The sequence below is a fragment of the Toxotes jaculatrix genome, chromosome 19 (genome assembly GCF_017976425.1).
Source record: "Toxotes jaculatrix isolate fToxJac2 chromosome 19, fToxJac2.pri, whole genome shotgun sequence".
NCBI classification, from domain to species: domain Eukaryota; kingdom Metazoa; phylum Chordata; class Actinopteri; family Toxotidae; genus Toxotes; species Toxotes jaculatrix.
In genome coordinates, this window is record NC_054412.1 from 17,055,754 (window position 1) to 17,078,236 (window position 22,483).

The 22,483-nt window shown below is 41.5% G+C and overlaps 2 protein-coding genes across 2 annotated transcripts in view; one reads left to right on the forward strand and one right to left on the reverse strand.

The window, feature by feature from the left end:
• The first annotated feature begins 3,155 nt into the window (after positions 1-3,155).
• sf3b6 (splicing factor 3b, subunit 6) lies at positions 3,156-5,498 on the forward strand. Its single transcript, XM_041063756.1, has 4 exons — positions 3,156-3,292; positions 3,950-4,068; positions 4,650-4,788; positions 4,982-5,498. The coding sequence occupies exons 1-4, from the start codon at positions 3,263-3,265 to the stop codon at positions 5,069-5,071; spliced, it is 378 nt and encodes a 125-aa protein (XP_040919690.1). The 5' UTR covers positions 3,156-3,262; the 3' UTR covers positions 5,072-5,498.
• A 2,118-nt stretch (positions 5,499-7,616) lies between these two features.
• The window catches only part of vsnl1a (visinin-like 1a), a 28,101-nt gene continuing 13,234 nt past the window's right edge, over positions 7,617-22,483 (reverse strand). Inside the window, exons 4-5 of the mRNA XM_041064957.1 lie at positions 9,728-9,943; positions 7,617-8,901 (exon numbers count right to left, since the gene is read on the reverse strand). Coding sequence (XP_040920891.1) covers positions 8,704-8,901; positions 9,728-9,943 — 414 coding nt within the window. The 3' untranslated portion in view covers positions 7,617-8,703. The remainder of the gene's footprint in view (positions 8,902-9,727; positions 9,944-22,483) is intronic.

A 22,483-nucleotide genomic window follows, 5' to 3' on the forward strand; every position in this document is an offset into this window, starting at 1 on the left:
GGGAAATCTGAGAACATGAGGCCCAAGCACATGTTAAAAAAAAAAACAAATTCACATGAGACTGTTAACCAACTGCATGCAACTGAATACTGAGAGGCGGTGATGATGAAGTTATGTGATAGGAGCCAGCAGGCACTACAGCTATCTAAGTCAAAAACAGGGATTTCTTATTTCAGTTGAAATAAAATGACAACAACAAAAAACATGGTGTCTAAGCAAAAGTACTACATTCAATTTTGTTTGGAGTATACTGCTTTGGAGTAACTGAGTCATTACTGATCTTATTTTGCATCTTGATTACAATGATCATTTCATATAATATAACTGAATAAATAATTTAGCATGACTACTTTGCCTTCAAAATATACTGTCTAGCTATAGTAATAATAACTATAAATGAATGCTATGGTAGGACAATACATAGACAATACTCTGAGCTACTAATGTCAAAGTCAGGATTTAATTCTCCATCTAAATTATCTGAATGACCACAACTCAAAAAATGTCATCGTCCTCATCAGCTGAAAACAAACAGTATGAAGAACAGGGGCTTAGACTACAAGCCTTACCTCAATAAAAATTAATTAGGCCAAGTGTAATATGGTCCCGCGTATGTGTGACCAGAGGTAATGTTATGTGTTAATGAGTTTAATAGATGAAACCCATTGGCTGTAGCTGAACTTAAAACATTGCTAGCAAGCCGCATATGCTGCTTTTAGCACCAGCTGTTAATCATTTAAATCGATGGTAACCTGAGGTTTATGAGTCAGCTTAATTTACTTTCTCATCATAAATAACAGTATTTTGTCTCACTGCTTTTCCAGTAAAATAAACATCAAACTCCACCGACTATTTAAACTTAATTCAATACTAGAGCATGGGTTCTGTCTGTAAAGTAAGACATTACATTCAGAGGTTAAGTTAGCAACTGCCGTCAAAGTTAGCTTCTTTTGTTACCGCACCCATTTAGATATAATAAATTGGCCGGCTACAGGTGCTTACGTACTTGTGGGGAAATTAGCATAACGACTGTCCTGCAGTTTAGACGTAAACATTTAACATTTACGCAAGAGAAGACAACACACAATAACTTACCTTTTTTTTATAATTCCTGGCGGTCCTGTCCACTCCTCTTAAATTCACGATGCCGTGGTATGGCTGAAATCAGGATGGCCAAATTAACGTCAGTCCAGCAAACCCTCACTCAGCTGCGGCGCCGCTAACTTTGTTCCACCCGCCTCAGCTTTTCAGATTTAGCTGGCTAATTTCAGTCCAGTTCCAGAGTTTTTCTGCTGGTGCACACTGATATGTCAGATTAACTACTTCCGAAAATATGTTAGTGTAACAAAAAAGAAAAAAAAATCAACCGACTCCACAGCAAACCGACGTTAGTAACGGTTAGTTAGTGGCTAACGTTAACTAGCACAGAGACACGCGCGTGCTGTAACCTCTGACCGTTTATTCCGCTTCTTTTCCATCCTCGAACCGGAACTGGCGTCGTTTCACCCTGTCACAAGCCAATGTACAAATTAAACTAAGTTTAACTATTTCATTTTTCTACTCGGTTCAAACTGTGCTGCTTTGCGAAAATGACACAAAAATAATAATATTTTTCATAGAAAGATAATAAAGATGAAAAGAAACAACCGATGTATCTATAAGCAGCCACGGACTGTATTTAGTATGTGAAAGTTCATAATGATAGAAATGTAATTCCCAAATTTCAGAACCCAAGCTGACTAATAAAATATTTTATATCACCACGCCTTAAAAGCCTGACTGATCCTGTTGGTGCAGATCAGCCCTTTGACCTTGCAGTTAGTTATCACTGTAGGATTAAAGCTGCTTAACACCACATCTTATAGATGTTTCTTTTAACTTGTCATCACCCTCTTTCTCTCTGCAGCTAATTGACCATGTCCATCAAGACTGTGCTGCTGTGACATACAGAATAGCAAATACATGGTGTTGTCAGGTTCATTTCTGAATGATTTTTTTTCTTTTAACACGCAGACTGGGAAACTTTTTCAAGACATCCTGTCAAACAGGAGGGTGCAGATGATGCAATATGACAGTCATACACCAAAATACAACCTGTGAGTCACAAATGGCTCATGTATACAATGTTTTTCTCTGTGTCTCATACACATACACATGCACAGAGATTTTTTGTATTTCACCAGTGTACAGACAAACGAGTCCTGTAACTCGGACAAATATGTGAGCGCTAGTGAAAGCCAAGCCCTAAAATGTCTTCCTCTGATCGATGTAACCCTTTCATGCCTTGAAATGAATGTATGTTTAATGAATTGCCCAAGTATGTTTTGGTTCAAATACACACTTTTGAAGGGGTGATGAGGAAAGTGTTGCTTCAGGACTTATTTCACCAGCACCTTCCCCTACACAGACAGGATGAAAACTAGATATACTAGAAAGATTACTCAGAATGTGTATAATCATTTGCCAAGTCACGCATGATTTGTAGATTTGTAACCAGAGAAGTTTTTGTTGAGGTTAAATTTGAATTTGAACACAGACTGATTCTTGCTTAAAACAATGCACAACTTGTCTTCTTTCTTGCATAATCACTACACCAACAGAAGAATAGCCAACACTGATTGTTTCATCATATGAGAACTGCCACTCAGACCCTTCTGCAATTTTGTACCCAACCACAAGAATCAGCTTTTCTTTTTTTAGATTGTCAGTTTTGATTGTTGCCCGAACCACTGAAGGAGTACTGTAATAATATGAAAAATTATTCTGCGTTCATATCTCATGTTTCTGAAACTGCAATCTTCAAAGGATTGGATGGGCTTATGACACTTGTAGGATTAGAGAGCCCTTGCCTTTTTTTTTTTTCATTAAAGTTTGACAGAACGAAGACAGATATGGCATAAGTTTTCTCCACAGACACTAACAAAGGATAGAGAGCTTAGCAGTGGACAAAGCTCATCATAATCAGTGATTGTGTCTATATAAAAGTCAGAGAGCGTGTAGGATATGATGATTCAAACTTTTAACTGACAGACTATACAACTTCTCATCAGCTGTGGCTTTAGTACGTTTTGGCCTCCTCTGTAAATCTTCAGTTATCCTGCAGGCGGCAGCACAGTACTTTAACTTGCGTCCGGTCCCTCAACCGGAAACTGGAAGTTCGTCACCAGTTGGCGACCGCTGCCATTTTGACGTTAACAGGGAAGAGCTGGGAAACTGCGTGTTCGTTGTTCATCGGCCTTTTTAACATATACATCATTTCACCATGGCTATGCAAGCAGCGAAACGAGCTAATGTAAGTTTGTGCAAGTCGGCTGGTGTAATCTGTGATGAATATAACTGAGAGTATCTCCATTGTTCGGCTAGGAGCTAGCGTTAGCCAACATTAGCATACAGTTAGCCAGTTAGCACGCTAACATAAACACTGCCAGTATAAAGTTTGCTTTTAACTAAGACGGATTTCAATAGATAATACAGCTAAGACACAGTACTACTTATTAAGGTGGCCGATTTGTGATCATAAGCGGTCTGAACATTGACTGCAGTAACATGGCAACATGTACACTCATGTAAACATTTTAACAACAGTTGACAATGCGTTTTCTTTTTGTCGTTTCATTAGCCAGGAGTGGTGATACGGCTTCTGGAAAATTGAAGTCATTAGTAACATAATACTATAAGAAGATAACTTGGGGGACTTAATGGTCATTTCGGGAAGAATTGGGTCAAATGATTATAGAAAGTTGCCACAGCGCAGGCAAGATGGTCTCTGAAGTTAGTGTTTCTATCAGACTATCAATCACTGAAAGTATGCTTCATGTGTAACTTGAAGTTGGTGGTAGTGGTTTTGACGTCTGATGGGCTGTTCTAGGTATATATTTAGTCCTCCTTGACCCCTTCTGGTTTTATGTAATACTTAAATAATAAGTTTAACTTCTCTGTTTTCTTGCAGATACGATTACCTCCTGAGGTGAACAGAATCCTGTATGTTAGGAACCTTCCTTACAAGATCACAGCTGAGGAAATGTATGATATCTTTGGGAAATATGGACCAATACGTCAAATCAGAACGTAAGTGTTTATGCTCTGTAGATTTCTGGAGGGTTTTCAAAGCCCAAAATGGGCCACATGACACACAAATATGCACTTATTTGGTGTGTATGGAGATGTAAAGATGGAAGGCAGCAACCCTTGCAATTGAACAAAGGGACACGAAAGCATGAAGAAAGAAAAAAGAAATCCCTTTCTATCAGGTTTTGGAGGTGCATGTTACCAGATCTCTGTAAATGTCATCAAATTGCTGAACTTAGAGAGACTGTTCATCGCAAAAAAAGAAGAAAATCCGAGATAGAAAATATGTGGATAGAAGGGAGACAACATGGAGAAATACATATATGTGTCAATAGTGTGTGAGTATGAAAGGTGTAGTTGATGCTGTACATCTTTGTATAAGGAAGAATCAAATACTGTATCAGCATTACCCATTTTTACATTTACCTTATATATTTAAATTAAAATAGCTTGTAAATTGCTTTAGTTCCATAGAAATGTCTTTACTGTTGTATACATGCTTAAGTTTCTCCCCGTTAAAACTCTGATCATTATGAACTTTTAATCGATTCATGGGTGTTTTTTTTTGCCTCTCTTCTCAGAGGGAACACACCTGAAACAAGAGGAACAGCCTACGTAGTGTATGAAGACATCTTTGATGCCAAGAACGCCTGTGACCACTTGTCAGGCTTCAACGTCTGCAACCGTTACCTGGTGGTTCTCTACTACAATGCAAACAGAGTATGTATCAGTGTTACAGTCTGTGTGGATATGGTCAGGTCAGACATTAATATGGTTTAATAAATGTCACACAAAAAATTAATTTGGAAATGAGAGGATGGTCTGTTTAAAATATTTAGAAAATATGAACACAATACTCTGATGCAATCAGTCCCAATTTAATTTAGTTTTCTGTTATACCTGTTCTTTGCAGGCTTTCCAGAAGATGGACACAAAGAAGAAAGAGGAGCAGCTGAAGCTTCTAAAAGAGAAATACGGCATCAACACAGACCCTCCAAAGTAGCGTTCTGGGGAACTCCCTGTCCCGCTCCCTTTCCCCAAGTCCAGAATTTTTCTTTTTCAGTCTGTACAGACCAGACATGTTGTGTCAGGGCATTGAGTTGTTGTGCACCAGTCACAATGATTGCTGTTTCTCAAAATTCACTTGTCAGTTTGATTTTTAGGGCTATGATAACATTTTTTTGTTATTTTTCTGTCAAATTGATTGATGGAAGAAGCTCTTAAGCAACAAACAAATTTTACCAGGATTTAGACAGTGACTGGTCAAAGTATTCTCCCTGGGTAACACGTTTTATTGTCTTTTTTTCCAATCTCATATTTCTACATAGTTAATTTAAATCCAACCATGGCCTGCAGTGTGTGTTCAGTTGATCAGTTATGACTTTGTAATGTTTAAGGTCTCTGTAAAATAAATGTTTCTTTTCTAAAAACTCTCATCTCCTCCCTTTCACATACTGTAGATGCAATGTAGTGGAAGTGCTGTCCTCTGTGTGAACCCTAATGGATCAATAGATGCGTTTCCCACATTTGCACAGGGGTTAGGGGGTCGCCCAGTTCTTCAGTTTGCCTGAAGCTTTAAATGGTATGTAATGATGCAGTCCCTGGGGTTTTAGTGCGGAGTTTTCTGTGCATGTGTGGGAGGACACAAGCCTCTACACAAATCCAATGCAACCAGTGCTAATGTGCCAGAGTCAGGGGTAAACATGACAGGCCTTCTCTGTCATTTCCCCCCTTTTTATATATACTGTAAAATCAAGTTACTGCATTCCTACTTGAAAGACACACACCCAATTGTGTTCCCATAGAGAAAATATGTTCAAGAAAATTGGAACAAAATCATCTCAACAGTGACCTCTAGTGGTTGGACAGGGGAATTACCTCAGAAATGTGTCCCTCAGTAAGCTGTATATCAGTATAGCCTTGTATTGATACACAGGACGGTTTTTACCTTGTAAGTGTCAGAGCAGAGAGCTGATTAAACCACATGGCAACTAACAGCCAGTCTTCACAGACTGCGGTCAGTGGTGGAAGAAGTACTCAGATCCTTGTATAAAAGTAGTGATACCACAAAGTAAAAATACAACTACAAGTGAAAGCCCTGCATTGTAATACTGAAGTAAAAGTATTATCAGCCAAATTGTCCAAGTGTGCCGACATTATCAACCTGCAGTCTAGGTCAGTGATTCCCAACCAGGGGCTACTTCTGCAGCTGCTGGTATAAGCCTGTCAGCTACTAGCTAGTCTGACTAGGTAAAGTCCTATGTTAAAAAAAACATAACTACCTTAGTCGTACATACACGCTTGAAACAGCTAAAAGTAGTATCCACCTTTTTGTTGTGTTAGTTTATATTTCAATGCATTTAAAATGCATTGAAATGAACACAGCATGATGTCGGGCTACGGCAGGTTAAAGAGGTCAGGAACCACTGGGCCAGGCGAGGATCTACATCTGACGATGGTTGAGAAGACAATTTGTTGAGTTATCAGACCAGACGAGAGCCCATAGAGTTCCTTTTATTAGATTAAATCACAACACAGGGAGTAGTGCAGCCATGTCGTCAGGGACACAATACATGCTACAAAAGAATCCTTGTACACGGTTGCCTTTGCTTACATTTGGTATCTTGATAGCAATAATAGTAATTACAGGGTTGTTATAAGAAACATTGTCTGGCCAAAGATGTTCATGTAAAGAAGTTCAGATTACAAACTTGACAGGGACAAGCCACACTGCTGTGAGATGACGATGGACTGCTATGCTAGTTCTTTATTGCAACTGTCTCTTGTGACATATCACATCTCCTTCAGCCCCCTTTAGCTCTTAAAACACTGGTTGTACTAATGTGGGTTTGGAAAGAGCGGGTGCTGCTTTCAGACAGGGCCAGGTAAACTTTAGTTAAAGATACGAGTGAGGTTATTTCCAAATCATGTCCAGGAGGTACCCCGCTTCACTGAACTCCTCTACATTTAGTATACAGCAGTACGTGTACAATGTGTGAGAGAAGGGAGTAAAAAAGTACAAAAAGATTTGACTGATTGAGAGAAATACCCGACTACTACTGAAGGGTTGGGGAGGGCGAGGTGTTCAACCTACTAAACACATGGCTTTACGTTAAGGGCTGTCCTCTAGTAGTTACAGTGTATAATGAAACGCCATTCACTGCTCCTCTCACTACTTTAACACTCATTTACTTCCACTGAAAAAGACAAACGAGAAAGTTTAAATGCTGCACGGGCCTTATATCTGCTCTTCTTTAACACTCAGAGTCCTAAAATAAAAAACCTCTGCTGGATTCATCATATTGATATGCAACCTGCAGGCTAATCAGAAAGAAAAGTGGATGTGATGGTGACACATAGGTTATAACCAAGTTTGATAACAATGCTCTCCAACTATAGATGAGTACGTTTTCTTCTTTCTAATGGAAATTTAACTCCAGCTTCATTCATTCGCCAGGGAATCCTGATTTAAATGTTTGATCTCACTTGCCTCCAGTCCATTTTCTTCAAAGATGCATCAGTTTAGCTCTTTTTAAATTTTTTTTAAAAATCTCTGATAGTGTTCCAAAATAACTGATTCCTCCACATTCAGCATCTCCTAATTTATAATGAGATGGGGTGTTTAAATGCAGGGGCAGGGGTTTAGTTCTTAGCAACATATACTACGGCTAATCTACAAGGAAACATGCTCCCACAGTTAAAGCAGTCAAAAGAAAAGGTCTCAACAGATCACAAAAATTACATCCCATACGACGATACTTGTAGAAGGACCTACTGCAATAGGATCTTTTTTTTCCTCCCTATTCGGTAAGAATCTTTTCTCACGGTTTCCCCTAAGTGTCACCGCGCTGCTTTGATAAGGCTTTCCGTCTTCGATTACAGGATACAAAATGAGGAGCTTTTTAAGGCAGAACCTAAAGGCATGCAAATCAACTACATTTACGTTTTGCTTTTTTTTTGTTTTTTAACCGACAGTACAAGCATGTCTTGGAAGGAAAAGTTGGACAAACGCTAATCCATCTCTTCTAGAGCTAATATTTGAGATGATGGAAAGAGTGTCTTGTTGGAGGCAGGTACATTATCATAGGAATTTGGTTCGGTCGACATTACTCAGTATTATGAAACACATACAGCTAGCGTCAGTAAACTCGGAACATTAAATAGAGTAGCGGCAAATTCAACGCAGCACATCGCTGATGCGCAAGCTCCAGTAGAATGAAACTGTATGGAAAATACTTTGCACACTTCACATTTTGGCAGTTGATCTTTAAATAATTTAAATATATATTCATATTTATATATCTATATATATATTATCTGTGCGAGGTGTTAATGTGTAGTGAGAGATTGTGTGTGCATGTGTGAGTGTGTGTGTGTGTACTGTTTGTGTATCTGGTCTGTGGTGTAAGTGTGCACCCGCACACTCTGGTATGTTGTTGTGTAGATCTTTTTATAGCAAATAACATTCTCATGCACACGAGTGTTTCAAACACAAGAAGCAGATCCATTGAAAGGTAGTCCAAGCATATATATATATTTTTTTTTTCAGTGGAAATAGCTGCAAACTGAATGGAACATGAAATTCTTTCTGTGCAGTCCGTGGCGGCTGGTGGAGCGCTCTGCTCGCCCTCCGGCCTATTTCTGAAGGTCACACTGCAGCAGTAATACGATGGACGGGTCGCTCTTGGCCGCCTCTTTGAACTCCTCCAGCGTGATCTGGTCATCGTTGTTCTTATCCATCTTGGAGAAGATCTTGTCCACCCTCTGCTCGGGCGTCAGGCCGTCCTCGTTCATTTTCATCATGATCACAGTGCCCACCATCTTGTAGATCGCCTGCAGGGGGAGGAAGAGGACAGAGGATTTTTTTTTAAAAGAGACAGGCTACGTCTGGAGTCTCTTAATGCATCCACGTTACCTTCACTTGTGTCTTTTCCTGAGAAATGTGAGGAAGAGACGTGAGGAAAGACGAATGAAGGAAACACATTTTTAGTGAAATGAAATGTCCTTTTCTCTCAACTACTGTCTGAAGATGGCACAGCTGAATCACCTGTCAGTGTGCAGGTGTTAACTGCTCTGTAGCACCTTGGAGTTCATATTAGCACAGAATATATGATGTCTGTCAGCAACTACAGTCTACGTCCTCCCACGTGTACCAAACTTAATCTCTACAAAAACTGACTATATAATACTCTACCATGAGACTGACCTGGATCCATCGAGGTGTAAGGAATGACTAAATAAGGGAACTGGGATGAACCCACGGAGTGAGGGACTGACCTCACTGAGCAAAATAAAAGGAGCCCAAATTCTGGATGAGTCTGCTCTAATCATGAACTTTTGCCTCTTGTTGCATGTTTCGTATTATTTGTGCTTATGAATAATTAGTGTCTTGTCAGTCTCTGCAGGCTCAGCCCTCTGCTGTTTAACCTTTAACTAAGTACAAAAAAAAAAGATCAAAAGTGCTGCATCTTTATGACTCAGCAGGTTGTAAACAAGGAATGTGGCAATGTCTTACATGCTTCCCCACTGCAGGCACCATACTTGAAATATTAAGATAATGAATAATTAATACTGAAATATATGGATTTTATTTTTTACTGAGAAAATATTAAAAAATATGAATTTCTCCCTCAGAAAGACGTATTTTTTGCTGTGTTACCTCGATGATCTCCAGCATCTCCACCCGTGTGATCTTGCCGTCTCCGTCCAGGTCGTACATGTTGAAGGCCCAATTGAGTTTCTGCTCGAAGCTGCCTCGTGATGTGATGGACAACGCACAGATGAACTCTCTGAAGTCGATGGTGCCGTCGCCGTTCTTGTCGAAGGTCCTGAAGGCGTGCTGGGCGAACTTGGACGCGTCACCGTAAGGGAAGAACTGGAATGAAAAAAGAAAAGGTGGAAACATGAGTATCGTTTTTAAGATTTTTTTTATTACCATATCTGTCCATGTTGACACTGAAGGGAACATCAGTGTTCACAAAAAATGAAGTGCCAGTTGTTGCAGAATCTGCCCTTTGCTGCATTTATCCTCCCCCTCTCTCCCCCTCCTTTCCTGTGTCTCTCACTCTCTCTCAAATGAAGCAGAAATGCTGAAAGAAAAAAAAGAAATTCTAAAATAGGTAACAACAATCACATTGTGCTCTATATTGTTCCCTGAGGAGAAGCTGTCTTTTCCCTTAGGCCCTTTCACAGGAGGGTCAGGGTCACCGACACAGCAGCCAGGAGCTGGCAGAGCCATTTATTTTCTCTGAGAAATGAACAGCTCTCTCAGCTGGAGAATTAAGAAAACAATCAAGTCTAAATCAAAAAATGAATCAAGTCTAAAGCATGTAACAACTGTCAGAGATGTCACAGTGAAAATGTTTTTGTCCTTTACAAGTGTAGAAGGATGCTGTAAAACCTGATCACACTTGACCTTTATCTGCTTCTGTCCAAAGTTGGAAAAATCTATGGCCCAAGTCCACTGTATGTAACTTAGTAAATGCTATGAATCATCTTTGTTTTCAGTACTGGCAGAAACTTAAAGCTCCTCTTCGTGCATCCCAGTGCTCCATGTACAGGAGATCAGAGGTTAATGCAGTAACTCTGTGGATGACCGCTGAGCCGCGGCTCCGCTCACCATCTACTGTAGACGATGAACCCCGTGGGTGGCCGCGAGAAGCCGAGCGATTCATTAGATATAACCTTCCACTTGACCTCTCTGGTGAAAACTCTTAGAGCCGGTGGGTAATCTAAGCTGAGCAAGGCTGCTCTCTGAGGACTCGTGTAAACAAAAGAGAGCTGGTGTTGCAGTTAACGGCCTTCATCAAGGAAATGGAGCGAACAGGAAGAAATATTCTATTCTGTGTTATTATTTGAGGGAACATCTTATAGTTAATTTTCCACCGTTTTGTTGCAGATCTAACAAAATAACTTATACGTATATAAACTATAAACTCAACATATTTATGTACGACAGAAGCAAAGGAGTCACTGAAAAAGAGAGCCAGATGCTGCTGAAATTCGTGTTACCTGTTTAGCTTTGTTTGCTCATGTACAGCAGCGGCTTCCAGCAGGAATTTAAGTCAATAAGAATCAACTCAAAGGAAATGAAGCACCGTCTTCATTTTAATATTTCATCTGCCGGAAAATGTCAACAGATCCTGCTTGTACTGGCATTTACAGGACTAAAACAAAGAGAAGTAGCTGGGGAACCACAAATGTTCACAAGGAAGTCAGGTTATATAAGAAACACAAGAAGAGAAAGTGTCTCTAATGATAACTGATAACCAAACTACAGGTCTCACACTGTGCTTGGGTAAACCAGCAGCTAGCTTAATATTCATGTGGAGTAGTGTATCAGACCACCTTAAGAGTCAAATTCCCATAATCACTCTGGTTTTTGCTCTGTTTTGGTTTCCTCCAACTCCAGAGGGACACATTTGTTTCTACGTTCACCAGCTGGCTGCTAACTGTCTGCAGTTTTAGTGCTGGATGGGAAACGCACAGCGTGTTTTTAGAGCTTTTCCACTGCCTGCTGTGTCTAGAAATGAGCGGTGAGAGTAAAACTAATATTACATTACATCATTTGATCCATTATTAATTTATAAATATTGATTATTACAGCTTTAATCTCAAAAGCAGAAGTCAGAATTTTCAAAGCAGTTGGAAAAAAAAATCTGCTGCAGTCTCACACAGTAAGCAATCAGAGGCACGTGTACTTTTGTTTTAGGCAGTACAAGGCTGTTCAACACTGTGTCCTTGCCCATGTGCATAGCAGACAGGCTCGTCATACACAGAAAAAGGCGAGGACGCTGCCCTGGCCTCTCCTAAGAGTAACAACACCTGCACGCAAAAACTGTCTGGAGTCACGGTGGGGTGGGGGGGGGGGGGGGGGGGGGGGGGGCAGTTGAGGCTGTGAATCCTAATGGAAAAGGAGGGAGTGCGGTGGATGGGAGAAACAGAGAGAAAGAGGATCAAGGAAGACAAGGGTAAGACGGTGAGTATGAGTTCAGGTTGCAAAACTGCCCATCTGCAATAAGGTCCCACCCATGTAAAGTGCTGGAGTGTGAGAGCAATGGAGCTCAGTTCACCCAGTCCGGGTCCTCATTTGCCCTTCTGCTCCACAGAAGCCAAACTAATTTGAGGAAGGAACCCCCCCCCCGGGACGGGGAGGGGGGAGCTGGCGTGAATCTCCCAGGATGAACGGGACACCGCCCTGCACAAATGCATAGTGGCTTCCTTCCAGTGAGCACCTCCTGCCCGCCCCTGTATGGCCCTGCCTCGGATCATCTGCTCGGGCCTGGAGGAACAGGAGGAGGCACGTGGACTAACGGGACAACGTAGGAAGGAAGAGTTGAGGGCTGGGGAGTAGGGGGTGGGGGGAAAGGTGTCAGGGAAGTGATGCGGGAAAGATGTTTAAGGGAAGGGAAAGCGGAGGGGAGGGGGAGATAAAGCCACTGCGGCTTTTTGACAATCTGGCAAGTTATGAAACACTTTTGTTATGTAAAAACGGAGAGAAGAAAGAAAGAAAGTGGGGCAGGGTGATGAGACTGTGAAATTCCTCCATCAGAGTTTCATTGCTTCATCTTTCCTTTTTCTGTCACATGTAACAGCATCGTCAGATGTCACGGAAAACACACGGAAACAGACGGCGAACTGTCGAGGATGAAAAACAAAACCTTCACTCGATGGCACACGATTACCTTTAAACAACCAAAATCACCCGGTCAGGACTTCAAGCTAGTGTTTCCTCGCTTTACAGCTACGGATATTAGGTTGTTAACATTTCCATTAAGTCTTATTCCGCTCCCGATTTGGCTCCCATTTGCTGTTACGGCTGTTTGATATGGATGTTGGGAGCCGGCCATCAAAGGCCAGGCTGAATGCCAGACTGTTCCTGTCCACTCAGGGTAGAGCCAGGTGGACGGGCACAGCTGGCTTAATAAAGGCTAATGTAGCTGTGTTTGTGTGTGTCAGTGAGTGTATGGCGAGGCCTATTCTGTCAAACAGATACCCTACACCAACACCAACACACACACACACGACCCAAAACATGCTTCTGTTAAATGGAACATTAAAGCCTTCATAATCAGCCTGCAAGCTGGCACTGGTGCTGATCCAAAAACAGAGAGGGGAAGCCAGAGAGGGGTGGGGGAGGAATGGGGAGAGAAGGAGAGGACAGACAGACAGGAAATGAAAGAGAGACAGAGAGAGGGAGAGAAATAGTGCGAAAGAGACAGACACACTTGACTAGTCACACTTAAATGAAGGCCATTTCACACTAACAGAACAGTGACTGACTGCGAGATCATAGGACGGATGAATTTTACAGCTCAAAACGCTGCGAAACAGCACAAAGTAGTGATTCAACAGAAATCTTCAAATGAGAAGCTCATCAGTAATAAGCAACGAACGACTTGTGTTTGGTCTGAAAATAACTTCTAGAGTTAGGTAACAGCGGCGTTTGATCCAGATTTGTGTTTAGTTGGCCGGCCTGTGCTGCCAGCTCTTCAGATAACAGTTAAGCTGGACACACATCTCGCAGCTTAAAAGCTTCCAGTGATGAGCTCGCAAGGGTCAGGACTTAAAACGCGATGAAGATTTATTTACTATATGCACATTCTGTTGCACTTTGGGAACCACATGTAACTGGATTACTATTATCTGAGTACCAAAAAAATAATTTAAAAGAAATAGTAAATGTAAGCCCTTATGAGTGAAACTGATCTGAAACAGCTAAGTCATTCTCAGGTCCTTCCGGCTCTGTGCAGCATTCTGATCCATGAAGTCTGAGGGCATATCCCCACACACCCTGCTGTCAGTCAGTTTATACACTCTTTGGAGCAATAACTAAGACGTACTTTCACTTTCAGTTGATCTGCTGATTCTTTTATCATTTACTTAGTTTATAAAAGGGTCATGTCACTACAGAGGGTTTATGAAGAGTTAATCATTTAATCGGTCAGAACCCCCAAATCAAGGTCCATTTATAAGCTTATTCCTGAGCTTTCAACCGCATCTTGCAGACTACAAAATGACAAATGTGTCCATGACAACTAGGCAAAAGTTATCCATTGAGGAGGACTGCAAGATATGGTCGAGGGCTCTGGAATAAAGCTGTTCCCTGTCCACACTATTTCTCAGAAGATGACCCCATGAGTGATCATTCATGCGCTCACTGTCCTGTAACACCTGCCCTGGACCACTGCCATGATGATGCTACACTCTGTCATGTACTCCTCCACTTTCCACTGATAAAGCCTGATTCCAAATCCAGCCATCTCTGTGACACACACACACACACACACACACAGCACATACTGTACACACTTCCGGGAGCCTCAGAGCTCATTTGTGTTCGGGGGTTCCCTCTCCCTAAGCAGTGTAGATAGTTCAATATCATTTTGCCCCATGGATAAATGTTATCATTACCTGCAGGACTAGTGCCACAGAAAAATGAATCCTTTGCTGCTAACTGCACAACTGCAACCAAAACTGGAACATCACAGAACAGAATAAAATAGAATACAGTAGAATAAATCTGAGTTGAACATCTTGTAAAAATATGCTGGGATATTTCCACTCAGCTTTCATGAACCAAACAAGGTCATATCTCTTCGCTTAAGGGTCCTACAGGATATTCTGCCCTGACTCTGTTGTTATCAACAATTCGTAGCAGATTAGCCATTGGCTATTCATCTCCCCAGCATACAAGCACACATTTAGAGGTTAGTCTGAGACTATAATTCGCCCTTCAATGCACTTGAGGTCTGTATTTTCCTGTTAGCGATACACACAAAAATTATGCTTTAGTGCTGACTTGTTTCTTCAATTTCCGTCACTCCACCGTGGCACCAGAGGGCTGTGTAAATAATGCCTTATGTTTCATGCATCCCTTTCCTAACATTGTCAGATGCAGTCAGGCCTATTTGGAGAAACACACTAACAGGACCTTGGCTTGACAGGACTGGCTCTTTCTGCATATGGCTGTTTACACTGCTTCATCAAAGCATCGCTTAGATGCTACTTCACTGAGCAGAATGCAGTAGCTTGAGAGGCAGAGAGAAAGAGAAAGACGAATACATGCATAATCCATCACTGGGGTATTTACAGTGTGTGTGTGTGTGTGTGTGTGTGTGTCTGTCTGCGTGAGAGAGACGGAGCCTGCGTGTGCTGTTACATAAAGCCTCAGTGACATGCCAGGCAGCTACAGAAACTCAGCCAGCGCACTGCTGTAGCTGCTACTGCTTCCAAGCCTCCAGGGTCTGCACAGATACAAAACACACACACACACACACACACACTCTGTTCTGTAAAATGCATTTTAATCATCCTCTTGCTACTCTCAGATAGGTGTCTGCTGTGACATCAGTGTCACCAAAGCTGAACAAGTTAGCAGTAATTCTTTTTTTTTTAACAATAACTTCTGAAAACATCCCCTTACTGTAATCTTATTAAACATTATGAATAACCACACTGCATATTCCCCAAATGGACCCAAATTTCCTCCCATGGAAAGGAGAACATTTTATCCAGTGGTACTGTATCAGCCTGTTTCCTGTCACATCAGAGTTCAATCTGACTGAAGTCTGACACAAAATCACAAGGTTCTCCAATGTCCAGCTGACTGACCTCTAATTCAGGAAGTATATTCTTTTTTTTTTTTATAACTGCAGGTGAAATAATACAAGAGGCACAGGAGAAAGGATGATGCCTGTCTGCAGTAAGCATTAAAGAGTGAAAACTAAATCCACTTTTTTAAGTGAATAAATCACGTGTCACACTATTTTATTTTCCTTTTTCCTGAAAAAAATAAAATTCAGTCATTCAAGATCTGTTAACAAAGCATTGACATACCCTCGCACACTCCACTCTAAAACTTTCAGGGTAAATTCACCTGTCACCCACACCCCCCCCACACACCTACCAGCCAAATGAGAGTTACACACGTGACTACAGTTATGTGAATTCTGGCTGACTGCCAGATGTAAAAAATCTAGGCATTAAAAACGTCTGAAACACATTTGTTTAGACAGTGAGAGAGATGGAGGAACACCAGAGCATCAATCCGAAAGAGCTGGGGGGTGTCTTACAAACATTCTGTCTGTAAGACCTCACATAAGAAAAACAACAGCTTAAGGCTCGTCTACGTCTGCCTGCTGACACAATCAAAGACGCTAAAATGAGACGGACGTGGCAGACATCTATCTCTGTGCTGTGCTGAACTCAGACAGCATTAATACACGTGACCTTTGTTTACGGTCAAGGTCTGTAAGATTGCTTCTGTCTTGAGGACGCAGTCTTACAGTGGGCATTCAAGAAGATAGGCCACTTGATGGAAACAAACGACAGATGAGTGTAAGGAGTACTAGTTATGTATGTGTTTCTGCTTTGAATGGCTGGATAGAGGTCCCTACTGTCCATTACGAATGACTGTGCACCTTCCAGGACTCAGCCTAGATTTCTGGACAGCGCACAGTCATTCAGTTTGTGACTTAAGAGGAATTTGGAGCAGAGCTGTCCCTGACCCTAGTTTATCTGTGGTTACAAAACACCCATCTGGCAACACTAACTCACAAGGAGTGTCGACGATAGCACAACAGCAGATGGCACTATTGAGTGTGGAAACATATTTTATGGATTGGGACGGTGAGGAGAATAGTTATTGGCATTAAAGGAAAGAATGAGCAGAGGAGGCTGCCATGGGAGGTTAATACATCGGACTAGCTTCACAGCAATATTTGCTATCAATAACCCAGATCAGTAACTATCCATTCTGCTACTAAAACATGCTAAAAAGAAAGGTATTTATCAACCTATCAGCACAAAAAAATGTCATGTCTGGTTCCACCGGTGCCATTTTTCTGCTTTTTCGATGCAGGCTCTAATCAGATACAGAAAAGCAGCCAAGCAGGGCAGGAAGCACAGTGTGACTCACTGCTGGCTGCCACGTTTGGCAGGTAGACCTGAGGGCTACCCTCCGCTCCTTGTGACACAATAAAACGTGAGGCAGAAAAACTGAGAAAAAGAGGGAGGCTTGCTTTATCTCCACTTACCAGTGGTGTGTCCAGAATGGCTAGTCTCTAAAGTGCTTGGCAAGATAAATCCACAGGAGCTGGTGCAGTTTGAAGCCACTTTTTAAAAAGCTCATAATCGGCCTGCGAGCTTCTCAGGCCAAAAAACAGCACCAGAGAGGAAGAAAGTGGCGAGGGAAGAAAAGGAAGAGTGAGATGTAGCAGTGTGTGTTTTGTGTGAGCGAAGGAGACAGTGAGAAAGCTGCCACATGACAAAACGCAACCGCCTCTCGATTTTCTCTGGATGTCTCCACTGTGGTTCATTATTTCCACTGCGCCTTCTTTCTACACAACTCATCAAATCTCCTTTGCTATTCCTCCTCAAGCATAAATTCAGCACATACGGCAGCTTGATCATATCTGAGTCTGTGTGCACGTGAATTAAAAAAAAAAAACAAAAACAAAAAAACCCTCACACTTCTGAATCCGCATGCAAACATTCACGTGTTTGTGCTCCCGGCTGCCTGAACATTATTTCCATCCAACTTAGAGAGAGCTACAACACCCACAAGACGTCTAAACGGCTGATATCATCTCCCTCAGATCTGCGTCCCTTTATAAGAGTCAAAGATCTGATCTTAATGGTTATTTATTCTAACCCTGAGGTGCAGACAAATATAGAGCTTGCTGTACTCTCATGACACAGGGACACACGGGTATCAGACAAGTCTGTGACCCATTTTAAGCACACCTGTACTACAAGCAGTTTGTAGATTTGCCAGCCGACTATTATAAGATAATTAGCAGTGCTCTGATTTTGTTGTGCAGCGTATTAATATGTTACATTAAGATGAACAGAACCAACCTTTCTCTTCCCCCTTTTCTCTATCCACTTCTCCCAGGTATGGGCACTTTGCCCACTCCCTGGTGTGGACTGTTTTGAGTTTGCCTGAAGGGTAACTGGGTCTGTTTGGCACAAAACGCTAATTTCTCTTTTCCTTAGCTGCCCTCACTGTCTTCATAACATTTCTGACATTAAAACTAGTCAAGTCTATGGATATCACTTTCACTGATTACTTAACAGTAAAACCTTCATGAAAAAGGACAACTCAGGACAATGTCTAGACCTGATTCTCCAGACTTTGTCCACAGTTCACATGTGAGAGCAGCTTAGCATAGATAGACTGATGCTAGAATCTACACAATCTTAGGGGGTCCCTAAGTGAAGGATGCTTTTGGCTTTAAATAAAGGAAATACAGTAACTAAACTAATAGTTTAACTGCAGAGTCTGTTGTAAGGACGGGACCTTAACCTAAACATCCATTCTTCTCTCTATTTGTACAACTAAAATGAGGTAAATGTTTTTTTTTTAATTGATAAATGCAAGGCATGTGTCCTGGTATTCACAAAGCTTTAGGTAATTGTTGAGTAATGTGTATCTATGGGTATTTATACGTGTTACTGAACCCATTATCAGAGCACTCACAATATACTGCCTTACTGTTCAATTAAAAAATGTCCTGCCAAGGTAAAAAATAATTTGTTTTTTTATTCAGTCACTGTGGTTGTGCTCAGATTAGCCTTCATAATTAAATGTTTTTGACCAAATGAATTTGAAAAAAAAAAAGAAGCTCCCAGTATGTAGAGGGAGTCAGCAAAAACAAATGAGAATGAAAGAAAATAAATAAATAAATAAGGAGAGCAGGACATAGGAAAAGGGAAAGCCGGGCTCCTAATCTAATAATGTCCTACTTCAACGCACTACAAGCTGGGAGGAGGACGGCCATGCCATTGATTAACAAGGCCCATTTTATTTACAGAGTACTTTGACAAATGCAAGCTGACCTGACTTGAACCTCCAGTGCATATTTAACCTGATCTCTGGGCAGTTTGTGTTTATGTCCTCAAACCATCAATGTAGTTTTTTTGCCAACACAATGAGACATTAACACAAACATTATTCTATTCTGAATGATTTTGTTGCCTGTGTAGCTACGAATACATCGTTTCTTTGTCACAGTCTTTCTATTCATTCATGATAGAAATATATATATTTCTAGGTTGTATATACAACCTCCTCTCCCTCCATGTGAAGGTCAAAGGTCAAACTTTCAGGGATTCAGGCTTTCTCATGGGTGGGTGTTTGTGCTGAGACTGTGCCTTGAACCTTTGTTAACCAGCTGAAGGTCACTCTCGTAACCACCCCACAGCACCATAGCATTTAAACCTGCACCGTGAGAGTAACAGCTTTGTGGCCTGTTGCCTTCACCATCAAACCACAATAACTGATTTATTTTTATGAAGGATGTGCTACCCAGCTCAATCGGAATATGATTTCTCCCCACAACTGTTATGCTAAGACTAGGGATCAGGCCAGGACCCAAAAGCAATAACCCCCAAGACAGGCTAGGAGTAACTTTAAGTATTTTAATGAACCAAAAATCACTGGAAGTGTCCAGGGCCAGGGAACAAAAGTCAAACAACCAAAAACCGTGCAGGAGAAAAACACTTAGAGACCAAACCAAACGAAAATACAAAACGTTTTTACTTGCAAACAGAGGAAACCAAGGTAAGACCATGAGGTGGGGAAAAAAAATGCAAGACACAGAACGATCACAGGGAAGACACACACTCAGGCAAGGAAACAGACTCGGTCATGGAACACAGACGAACCAACAAGAACACAGGGAAATAACGAGACTTAAATACACCAGGCAATGGGCAACAGGTGAAACCAATTAGGGCGGGGCAGACAATCACAAAAGGAGGGAAACAAGACAAAGACAGGAAGTAGAGCAAGACAAGATACACAAGGGCCATGATTTCAAAATAAAACAGGAACAGTGAACAAAACTTAAACTAAACAAGAATCTGAAAAGGTCCAAATGTCCACAAAAGAGATCCAAACAAAACAAAAGAGTTCAAAGAACAGCCCCCTTAGGGGCTAGTCATGGCAACACACACACTAACTCCTCTTCCCTTCTGTCACACCTCAGACCAGAGCGAGGCGCTGCAAAGAGGCCAGAGAGCAGCTGATAGGTCAAAATCAATTCATTTTTGTAAATCTAATCATGTGCCCATTAGTTTTTATGAGTCTCTTTTCTCCGTCACAGCTCATTTGAGATGCGTCTCGTCTGCAAACACTGACACAGACACTCTCAGCAATTAACACCAATTTTCTGTTCTGAAAGACTGGAGAAAATTCACGGTGGAAAAACCACTGTTTGTCTTTGTGAAAATTACAGTCTGCTAATTCAGTGTCAGATTCCCCTCCCTCTGTGCTCTCTAAACATTGTAAAGTCCTCACTATCATAATGAGTGAGTCATATTGTCCAGAGTTTTTCATTACCATTTGTGTGACTCAAATTTTCTGAGCTCATCCGCTATCTGGCCGCCTTCTAACATGAATAACGAGTCAGGGTTGTTTGTGCATTTGAGCTCAGTTCAACTCATAAATAGAAGCTTTTTTTTTTTTCAACTGAACACAAAGTGTTTCATGTTCTTAAACCACATAAACAGAATTTCTTGCCTATCAGGAGCCATCATGTGCAGCACTCAGTTCAGTGTGTGTGTGTGTGTGTGCCTGCGTTGTGACAACGATGGAGAATGGCATGAGAGCTTCTGAGATGACAAAGGCTATTTTTAGTGTATGGCAGACAGAAGCCCACTTGGACAAAGATGAAGGGAGGTGAGAGAGGAAGTGAGCTACAAGAGGGATGGAGGGAAGGGCTGACACATTAGAAAGGAAAAATGGAAAGAGGAAGAAAGTGAGACACAGTGAGAAAAGAGTGAGAGGACAATTGATATTATGCAATTATTAGGGCATTGGGGTGCACGTCCAAGCTTTGCAGTGTACCCCCACCCCCGCAGACACATGCATTCACAAGTGTGCACATATACCCACACCATCAGCTGGCCTATACTGGTGCGAATAAAGGGGCATAAATAAAATAAAAGAAGAAATAAATAAATAATAAAAGGGTATAAATACTGGGCCGCCATATTATCACACCACTGCCTGGTGTGAAGAGACATGAGAGAGAATGTTGAAAAAGTTCATTTTGTACATCTCTGAATTGCTGTTATGTAACTCCACTCTGTAATCCTTCCAGGACAGGAGCGAAAAATCTCAAGCCTGGTAGAAAAGATCAGCAAGGACACGGCTAAGTCCTAGTTAGCTGCTTTGTATGATTAAATGCTGCCCTTCGATTTGCACTCCACCTTACTCTGAGTATTCGCTTGTGTGTAATGCCAAAGATACATCTGACGTAGTTACAATCTGTCCATCGGAGAGAAACAAGCTCTTTTCAACTGTAAAATGTCCTGCTTGGTATATTTTCATTTCATTGGTCATATACAGCATTTCATTATTTAAAAAAAAAAATCATATTCTTGTCACCTTCATCATCTGGCTGTAAACTGTGGTTGTGAGTATGAGTCTGTCACACAGCATTACTGATGTGAGCTCACCAAACTTTCCTTGTGTAAATAAAAGCTATCATGTGTTTGCCGTACACTGACGCAGCCGCTGCAGAGGCACAGCTCCACTGTTTGACGCTTCTTTCCAAATTATTACAAAACCATTTTCCAAATAACTCGTCCTGGAAAGAGGCAGGCTTTTAAAGCTAATTTTGCATGTCAATCTAACACTGCATCTCTGTCTCTTCTGTCTGTCTTTTGTCTCCTGTGATCAGGCGACATATGTTTCCTCACAGAAACAGGCTGTTGGCCAGATGATGTCAGTGGCTGTCTGTCGCTCCATTTACCTTCCTATCATTCTGCCCGGCGATCTGTCTATCTGTCTGGGGAAGCAAAAGGGAATCTCACAGTCAGTGCTGCTGAATGGTCAGTGGTGCTCGCACGCACACACACACACACGCACACACTCCACACCCGTCAACAGTAAAAGCCTTGAGGCTTTGCAAGCGAGACGCAGCAGAGCGGAATCCATCCATACATCTATATTCAGGTCAGCATCTGTGTGTCTGTGTTTGTGTGTGTAAGTGTGTGCATGGGCCAGTGTCACAACAATGCTTCCAATCTACAGCAAGGCCTTCTTCTTCCCCCTTTATATCACAGCTCATCTAAAGCAACAAGCCAGGAGTTAAATGTTCACATTTTCCCTTTCAGGGTGTCTTTTTTTTCCCCCAACCTTATGTATGATGATACTAAACAATGACCTCTGACCTCCACAGCCAAATAAAATAGATTTTCTGAACAGTTTGTTCCTTTTCAGACCTGCTCAGAAACCACAGCAGCAACTGCAAGTCCAAATATAAAACTTTTCTCTTTCTCTTTTCCTGTGTTCTCCATAGAAACAGTAACAGAGTAATATGAGGAGAAGAGTTGCTGTATGTACCAGAAACCATAAGGACGTCCATTATACTGACGTTAAAATGTGACCTCATCACAATAACAA